The 9,793-nt window shown below is 44.3% G+C and overlaps 2 protein-coding genes across 3 annotated transcripts; one reads left to right on the forward strand and one right to left on the reverse strand.

Annotated features, from left to right (window-relative positions):
* Positions 1–833: 833 nt before the first annotated feature.
* LOC128304997 (arylalkylamine N-acetyltransferase-like 2) lies at positions 834–1,502 on the forward strand. Its single transcript, XM_053042265.1, has one exon. It carries the CDS (start codon positions 834–836, stop codon positions 1,500–1,502), a length of 669 nt encoding a protein of 222 aa, XP_052898225.1.
* A 1,269-nt stretch (positions 1,503–2,771) lies between these two features.
* On the reverse strand, positions 2,772–3,818 carry LOC128303869 (MIT domain-containing protein 1). 2 transcript variants are annotated; one of them, XM_053040949.1, is made up of 3 exons: positions 3,614–3,818; positions 3,077–3,515; positions 2,772–2,995 (listed from the first exon to the last, which is right to left on the reverse strand). In XM_053040949.1, exons 1-3 carry the CDS (start codon positions 3,741–3,743, stop codon positions 2,833–2,835), a joined length of 732 nt encoding a protein of 243 aa, XP_052896909.1. In that variant the 5' UTR covers positions 3,744–3,818; the 3' UTR covers positions 2,772–2,832. The 2 variants fall into 2 exon arrangements, with proteins under 2 accessions (XP_052896909.1, XP_052896910.1); XM_053040950.1 differs by having other exon boundaries at positions 2,812–3,024.
* Between the last annotated feature and the right edge of the window lie 5,975 nt (positions 3,819–9,793).

A 9,793-nucleotide genomic window follows, 5' to 3' on the forward strand; every position in this document is an offset into this window, starting at 1 on the left:
TTTTAAAGTATGTTTATACACCACATTTTTATAAACAAAACCAATCTATATTGTTCATTTCATACATTACATAGCGCCAGCTGATTTTTGTTGCCAGCGGTAAAGAGGCATGGGACGATTGCATGAGGCATGAAAGGGTGTTCCTATGTACACTGGTGGGTGGAACAAGCGTGGCTTGTAATGCTTATCAATCATCGGTTCAAATTACCACCTGGTACAAACTTGTGACCTTTTGGGAAAGCAGCAAAAATAAGTTATTACACCTTATTTGAGTTTTACCGTAATTTGTGTCGAAATATAAATAAATTATTTTATATAATTTATATAGAAAAATTTTTAACGAAGCTTGTAAATATAAACAAACTTGTATTTTATACAGTAACAAGTATAATAGGATATTTCCTTATTTTCTTTGCACTCTAGCTAAAATAAACTTAATTTACTTTACATTTGAAGAACAAAAATAAGTAACGTTAAGTTAAGTTAAGTTACAATACTTTTTCTTTTAGAGATGATCGCATATGCCTGCCCTAGCCATTAGTGATAAGCAACCTACGTGAAACACGTTACACCACGATTCGATGCAACAACACTGGAACGAACATATTGCCTCAGCTGAAAAAGGGCATGCAAAGGGAAGAGATTAGGCGCCATACTATCGAACGAATTCGGCTTCAACTAGCAAAACCATTCGTCAGTAGCCAGCTGTTGCTCGCAGAATTGCAACGTCGTTTTTTTGTTAATCTCCTGGATCATGAAGGAACGCTGTTGATTTTGACGGTATTGTGGGGACAAAGCTGATAAACCGCGCCTCTTAATCGTGTGTTTGCCAAATGAACGGAGGCTTTTCCAAGATCTTGTACCGCATTGCGGTACCGAGCGAATGTGAGCGGATACGGGAGGCACTGCTGGCCTTTTACTTCCCCGAGGAAATTCTTACACGCTCCTATCTGGAAGTGAACCAAACCGGCCTCGGACCACCGGAGGAATACATCCAGTACGTGCTGTCCTTCGTGCATCAGGGTATGGTAGCGTTGGCGATCGAGGAAGATAATGGTACGATCGTTGGTATTACGATCGCACGCTGCGTTAAGCCGGGAACGGCGGACGAACTGTTGGCGCTGGTACCGTCAGCAGAAACGCGGAGATGGGCCGAAATGTTACGACTGTTTGCCCACCTTGAGCACACGGGCGATGTTTGTGGACGGTTCCGATCGCGCCGCTCGTACCATGTGTTCGTGTTGGCGGTGGAGCCCCATTTCCGGCGCCGTGCGATCGGCCAGAAGCTGATGGAGTTTCAGCTGGCACGTGGCAAATCGTTACGCTTTCGCGTGGTAAGTGCGGACTTTACGTGTGAAATTGCGGCCCGGATAGGCGAGCGAATGGATATGCGGTGCGTCAGTGCAATCGCTTTAAATCAGTACAGGAATCAGGCCGGAGAGCACACGTTTGTGGCGCCGGGTGCTAACCACATCGTTAGCACCTATGCGCGTTATGTTTAAGGCCATCTCGCTGTAACATCTTCAGATATAGGACTTTTTCTGTATAAACATTATTAAAAAAGAAAGGCGAACTGATTATCATCCAACGATGAACTTTTTATAGGGCTTATAATTTTATGAAGGTAAAAGGAGGAATAAAAAAAGTTAAACGACATAAAATTTGTACATAAATCACTCACCGAAAACATTGTTCCTGCTAATTGAAATGTTTTTCCAGCACTGAATGTTTACAGTAACCCGTTGCCATGATTCATTACTGTCTTTTCCGAACCGTGCGGAGCCCGGCGGTCTTAAGAATTGATAATTGCAGAGCGGAGTAAAAAAATATTCTGTCCCGAGCAGCACTGACTGACCAATACTAGGCCGGAAGGCAAACTTTGAGTGAGTGCCGAACAGAACGTTGGGACGGTTTGCGATTGTAATTAATGAATTTGTTTTCGTTTGCGGCACTTTTCCGTGCCAGCATGTTTCACAGTAAGGCAACATCTTATCCCTTCGGCGTATCCTCCTGTCGCTTGAGTAAAACATTTTCTTTGCGAAATAAATATTACTATAGCATTGAAGAAGTATTTTGATGCCATATAAAAATGCTTTATTTGTACTATTGTAATATTACTTAATTGAATACAATTTATAATATTTTTCTTAAAACTGTTGCCTCATTTAACAAATGGTACGCAAGAACGAAGATACTTGCCAAACACGAATACTCGAGCGGTGCTGAGAATGGAAGCTCCAATTTCGACGACCCTGACTGAGTTTGTTCAATCAACTTTAGTCATTAGTTATGAATTATTACACAAACAATCGCCACTGCAGTGCGGATTGGCACACAGGTTCTTGGCGGGAAGTAGCAGCGCACTGCTTATGCCTTGGAGCAAACCAAAACGAAAAAGAAATAATAACACCCAAAAGTGTCCATCCGAACGTTCGGTGTTGTACAGCGAATGAATGAGCAGGCAAGCTGACAGGACAGCACGGTCGGTAGAAATGGCGAATTAATGAGCCAACCGAAGGACGAAAAATCAACTTCTGCCAAGAGCCATCGATCGAACGCGGACATCCGAATGGCATGAAAGATGAGTGAACGACACATATAACACACACACATACACCGAAGAGAGAAGGGAAAAAGATCTTTCCATCTTGCTAAAAGAACACTTGAGAAGGAAATCTCTGCAGCGTTTAGAGATGGCAATTAGTGAAGTGCTCCTTGATGAGCTTTCGGACACACAGCGGTGCACAAACAATGAGGGTGGGGGGTTTGTTTATTTGTGTGCTTTATTGGTCGCTTTTTTGCTTGCGCTCATCAAATTTCCGACGCGTCCATTCACAGTCGTGATTTATTATTCTCCGGACAGTAAAACACATCCACGTTCGTTTCCCGGCACTCCCGGAAATGGTAGTTGAATGCACCGAGACTGTACTTACTTGGGGACGGTTTGAAGTAGTTCAGCCCGCGGCCAATCTTAATGACGTAGCCATTGCTAAGTCTGCAAATAGCGAAGAAGCAGTAAAGCAGCTATATTGCAATGGTGTTAGCTTTTTCTTTCGTTGTAACTAAGTCAACTTACATCACTTGCCGATCGTGCATGTGTTCGGAATATTCGACCACAAATTTAACCCCATGCTTGTGTAAGCTTTCCTTCAGCGTTTCGAATGCTCGTCCCTGCTCGTTGTTGGTTTTGGTGTCCTTAACCGTCAGCAGTTGAATGTACTTCACGTTCCGGCAGCTACTGACGACGAGTTCGCATAGCATTACCAAATTGCACACCTGATAGTGATCCCGCACGTACGGTTCCTCGATTAGTACCTCGTGCACCTCATCGGTCAAGTATTTGCCAAAGATTCTACTGTAGCTGTACCCGGTGCTACCTTCGACGATGTGAATTTTATCACTTATCACACCTTTGCTCTTCCAGCGCGTTACCAGCTCCTTCACCTGTTCCGCACGGTTCATGTATTCGAGAATTTTGGCCTGGAAGTGCTGTTTTCGTTTCGGATCCGTTTCAGCTGCAATGATGTAGCATACGGGCAGGGTAACCCAGGTAGCTGTTAGGATGATTCATACGACGCCAATCATAACGACGGGTGTTCATGTAATGCGTCACCTTTCGATTCTTTGAGCAGCGATTCAATGCCATCTTCGTAGAGTTTAAGCGCTTCCAGCTTCCGGCCAACTACATCGTACTCGATGGCCCGCGTAAGAAGCGTTACGGCCATCATCTGTGATGCCGCCATGACGATTCCCTTAGTTTTTTACTCACTTTAACCTCAAAATAAATGAGATTGTCCCGCATAACAAAGCACAAGAAAAAACTTTCACTACAAACTGTACGTAAATAAACACAGCTGATCCGTTTGACGGCCGCTGTTCGGTCAGCTGTCAAAAGTGATCGAAAAAAGTCGAGCAGTTGAGTGTGGGCACGATTCAAATTTTCGGTGTGTTCGTTGGTGATTGGCGTGGTGAGCACGTGCTTGGGAGAAAAATCACGCATGCGTTCGAACTGTTGTATTTCGTTTGAGGAGCTTGTTGTGTTGTTTTGTAAAAGGTAACCTGAAGCAGTTGAATTCTTTTTGGCGAACACTTTTTGTGCAAAAGCAACAATTGGATATGTATTCATTAATGTTGCAGTAGAAAGGGTGATGTTATTTGTGGAAGCAAATAATCTGCTAGTGCATTTTCGTTCCTAGCAAACTTTGAAACTGTTCTGGATTGATAATGCTTGAGAATATTCTTATCATATGAAATTCTAGATTTAGTAAGAAACTCTTCCGTAGCATGTTAAATCATTCTTGGGGGGAAGAGTATCATACCATAAATTGAGGCTATCTACCAGTTGTACGGTCCGGTAAGGAAAGGGACAGCGAGAAGTGCATTATCCTTTTCAATAAAAAAAATAAAAGAACAGAAAACCAAAGAAAAACAAGCATCCTTTCCATCAAGGCTCAGTACTACGGCGGCCAGAACATGTCAGTGATCCTTGTCGGCCTGGATTCTAGCCGTTTCCTCGTCCAAAGAAAGGTGTTTAGGGGTGTGAGTGGTGAGGAAATAAAAAATGACTTATTTTTAAGACCCCCAGACACGGAAACGATAAAATGGTTTTTGGGGAAACTTTTTTGCTTCTCATTTGTTTGCATCCGATTGGCCTTTTCCGATCTGGTTCCCCCTCTTTGGCATCTCCCGTCACACCGATCGCCAATTGGTCTTCACAGGTTTACACGGAAGGATGTTCCATGTTTTTTCGGGGAAACCGTCGAATTATATTACTGTTTTGCGTACCCAAAGTAGGTTGGCTAGGAGGGATCTTGTTTTTTTTTATTCGTTGTCACTATAACCCGAGTGGAGGAATTTCCCGATGAACCTTTCTCCGGGTCGGATGACAAAGGAATCGGGTATCGGGAAAGTGCCGTATCGATGGCGTGTGGGAGGACGATGAAAGGGACTGTGAAGATATTGAGTAATATCTTTTTTATTCAATAAGTTTTTGTGAGAGGTGTGATTCGTACCGGGACTGACCATTTGGTAGCGAAAGAAATGGTAATTTTTGGCCGGTGATAATAAAGAGGATTCAATTTCTCATAGACGGTATGGGGGATGTTGTTTTTTAGGCGTGTGTTGTTGGTTGTATTGGTCGATTCAACGTAGAGTAACCCTTAGCCCGCCCAGCGAAAGATGCAACCGAGTTAAGCGGGGAAGGGGACAGAGAGGCCCAGGAAGAGTGGACTAAGACATCGTACCGAAAAGGCTGGACGGCAGGATGATTAATTTACACTTGAAAGAAAATCCTTTTCCCGAACAATGCCGCTACGGTCCATTTGATGGAAAGGTTCCGATAAAGTGGCCACGGTTCTGGTGGTCCGGTTGGTTTGTTTTCGCTTTTTTTTATCGATGCTCTGCCGCCCGGTTGCTGCGCTGCCAACATTTTATATAAACCGGAACACCCCACACGAAAGGCGCACTAATGTTTTGTATTTTTGGTGGCCCGGGTTTTGTGTGTTAGGCTCTTGCCCGGATGGTGATAAATTGATTTTGACGAACTCTGGCATTGGACGATTCATTTTGCACGCTGTAAATTGAGTTGTATTTGCGGGTTGAGGTTTGCTGCGGCCCTATTCCGTGACCGTGTGTCCACCTTTGCGGTTACGTCAGTGGTAATCGGTAGCCAAACGAGTCGGCCAACCGACGGAATGATTGTTGGGCGGTGCCTATTTAGATATGAGAATTTCCCCCGGAAGAAAACGCCGCTAGTTGCTATTGACAACGGATGGCAACGACTTTGGGCAGGTAATAAATGCTTACTACGTCATTCACGGACAAAAGGGAGCATCTTTGGCAGGTCGGACCATTGTAGAGTTTTGGAGATGATTGGCACATCGTTACGATAATATATGAATATAAGGCTCGAATAGTGCGAATGCGTGGATGATTCGCTGCGTCGGCCGATCGTGGGGGGAGGTTAGATGGATTAGGAAGAACCGCCACTGGCAGTAGGGGAATACGAACGATCCATCACGGTGGTGATGGATTGATAGCTTTGAGGATGCTGGAAAAGATTGAAAAAAACAAGTGCGAATGGAATAATTTTTTACTGTGCGTCTTATAAAACATGTCTGGGAAAAGATAAAGCTTCACAATTTTTTATAAAAATATTAATATTTAATATATTTTTCAATTAATTTAATCATTTCCATTTATTGTGCATTTATTGCACTGAAGTGTTATCATGATGCACATTACTTTTAGCTAACTCCTACGTAACACTGACCATCATTCAACATGTAGTGGATAACAATGTTCGAAATTAAACAATTCCCATCAAGCACATACACAACCTCAACCCTTGGGGCACTTTATTTCCGACGACAATCTTCGACCCTCTCCAGCCTCCGGTGGCTTGTTTTATGTGATGTTCCAAATGTCTTCCAACAACCGCCACCACGGACACTCAGACAAGTGACGGGTACGGGTGAAAGATTTTTCTTGAGAGTTTCATTCCAGTGGAATGTGGACAATGCATGACCACTATACCCCCGTATTTATTATGTTGCTACCGTGCCTACCAGCGACTGGGCGACACAACGCCGAACGCATGAAGCATCCCGTCGGTCAAGGCCCAAGCACACGGAGGGCAGCACGAAGCAAGCAAGGCCGGGAAGATAAACAAGGTCATTCCTTCAAATTCACTTCCAGATTATTAATTAAGTTGTTATCAAAACATCGACGACATCCATCCCCGAACGTGGCCGGGCGCCCAACATTATGGGCTGCCGGCACTGCCGTTTACGCGTCCCTTTCCGTCTCGGGCCACAGTTGCCACAGCGGTCCGAAATACCGCACGACAACAAGCTTATAATTTATTGCTAATACTACCGAAGGCTTTAATATCCGAGGAATGCTTCTGGCCACTAATTAAATTAAACAAATTCCATCCTTTTTCTGTTGCGGTCGTATTTGGGAGGGAGGGGACAGTATCTTTGCGCGCCCCAAAACCCCCCAAGGGGCCTGGTCTGTGTGGTGCGACAAAACCGAAGGCATCGTGCGTTAAATCGTAATCCGTTCTCGGGATGTACGAGTGGCCATTTTTTGTCCCTGTGCCCTGGTTCCTTTCCTGCCTCCTCTGGTGGCCGATGGCTGGGATACTGTTGGGTCGATTTACCACCATCTAGTGGCATTATCCGTGACAATCCCTACGTCGTCGTCGTTGACGGTAGAATCGTCGTTGTACATCTTCGTCCCCACTAGACGTGATGGCTGCACGAGAATTGCTTCACAGCATCCGACCGTCCTTTGCCGGGGCCGTTAGGATTTTCATGGCTGTGGCATGTGGTGATAGTGACCGACGTGGAACGGGTAAGGAAACCCGTTGATAATATCTAGTGCGTATCCTATCGCGTTCGCGTCGTGCGGAATCGCTTCTCCGCAAGGATTCATGGACAAGGAGGGACAATATTTTGCGGATTTACCCCCGCGGGCCCGCACATCCTTCCCCGCGCGTGTATGGTTGTATCACCGGCTTACGCAGAGCCCGGTTTTTTCGGTGGTACTTGCTGCCACTCGAATTGCTCGCACAACAACGCGGTTAGCATGCGTGTGGAAACCCTGTCTAACTTGTAGGACATTTGGTGTAGATTACTTTTTTTCGTTCGTTGCTTATGCCCCACTCCGGGATAGGAGCGTGAAGGATTGAAATAAGTGTATGCGTACGGTAGTGCGTCGCGGCATATCAACGATCTGGCGTTGCGTGTGCCGAAAATACGATGGCAATGCGCTGTGTGATGTGATTTTGTGTCGTCGTGTAGCGAAAGTGGATCAACCGGTTCTGGTTTGTGGCAAACGATGCTGTACTCTTGCGCGTGGTTGCTGTATCTTTTAATTGTCCATTGATCTGGAGGCCAGATGGCTGGAGGGATTGGGTGGGACATTTGTTGAATTGCAATCAAATTCGTCTTGTTTGTACAAGAGAGCAGTCGTTCTAACAATGGCTGTGTAGAGGTTAAAATTTTACAATTTAATGAAAAAACAATAAAATTTATGATAAGTTTCAAAATTTCTAAATTTTTGTTTAAATAACTTTCAGTTAAACCTCGAAGATACTTCACTATGGAATAATATTTTGACTCTTATATTAAAATTATCCACATTTAAGTCGTGTCGTATAAGAGAAGTATTCCCACCACACTTGAAAGCAATTTTAACCGTTTCCGTTTGAATTGAACTACTATCACCCATCGCCTGCCCTCTTCCAAACACAGTGCAGTGAAACGATATATCGTGCTTTAACTTTACGACCGTTTTCGGTTACGGTGGACACTCGGTCCACGGACAACGGGCCGACAGCATGAAGAAAATTGATGAGCCGTGCTAAGACCGTTACACCAATCTCGTGTACCGCTGGCGATCGTTTTTAGCGAAGCGATGGGATAACATCGAGATAAGTAATTCATTAGATAAATAGATGGATTGTAGCGGATTCCTTTTTTTCCGGGTTAATTTTCCTTTTCCTTTCCACCGCTAGGAGGCAGTAAAACCATCTGGGTGTCCTGTAGTGGCATGCTGGTACGTTCCTTTTCCGGTCGGTCAGTAGTTTTATGTTACGGAGCTGTAATGTTTGCATGCGGTGGCGTGAAGTGAAATGGATTATCTATTAGTGTAAAGATAGGTTGTAAAGTTTTTGAGATCAATATTGATGTGTACGATATATTTGTGCTAATGATTGTTCAATTCTATGCACTAAATATAACATTATACTGGGACATGGCAATAAGGTACTATTTACTATTATGCGATACTAAGTGAAAAGAGATGTCGGTATATGGTTCTTAAAGGCATAAAGATGGATTAAGAAACAGATTTATAAAAGCCTGATTGATACGAGATTAAAATGTGAAATGATTCTATCATTTTAGGTCTAATAACCTGCATCCAATGCAACCAAATCTGGTGGGTTTAATGGTTACTAAAAAAACTAAATATGCAAAACCGATGTGGACAATAACGCTCTCGCTGACGTTGTTATTCCCCTCCCGTTCTCATGGGTCAAAGGGCATTTGTTTGGGCCCTTGTTCGCAAATGCGGATGAATTAAATCCTGCATGTAATTTGCAGCCTCACAACCGCACAACCGCAAAACACTTTGCCGTGGGAAGATATCGATGATAAAGGGACGTGCCAATCAGGACCGCATCAATTTATCATCGCTGACAAGCCAAGTATAGCATCCCGCCTCATACCGGGGATGAGAGTGTTTGGGTCATCGTCGGTGGCCTCTTCCGCTTTGCCGCAGTAGGAAACACCCGCATTGACAACAAGTACAGTATCAATCAATCAATCTTTTATCAATCCTTACATTATCCTCCCTGCTAAAAGGTATGCGAGATTCACATTTCAGCCAGATTTCTTGCAAAAATGCCTGCCCGTATTTGTGCCGAGTTCCGCGTGTAAATATGGCGGTCTAGTTTGGGGGGGTGGGTGGGTAAAAACCGTTCCCAATAGGCCATTGCTCCCACCGTACTGGTGCAGTGATCCACCCCTTCCTGGGGTGTTTTTTTCCTTGTGGCCCACATAGGCTTTCTAGCTTCTGGGGTTACTGTTGCTTGTAATAGCCCGCCGGTGTACTAAAAGCCTCCCCCAGTGCAACAAAAGACACTCACCAGACGCACAAGACGCACTATTTCCCACAGCCACAGCCTTTCAGTGCACGTAAAATCCTTCTTATGTAACATAATCTCCAACGAAATCTTAATCGAAATGTTGTTCGTCCATCCCCTGTGCAAAGTACAGCAGTGCTC

This window comes from Anopheles moucheti, chromosome 3 (genome assembly GCF_943734755.1).
Source record: "Anopheles moucheti chromosome 3, idAnoMoucSN_F20_07, whole genome shotgun sequence".
In the NCBI taxonomy this organism is placed as follows: Eukaryota; Metazoa; Arthropoda; class Insecta; order Diptera; family Culicidae; genus Anopheles; species Anopheles moucheti.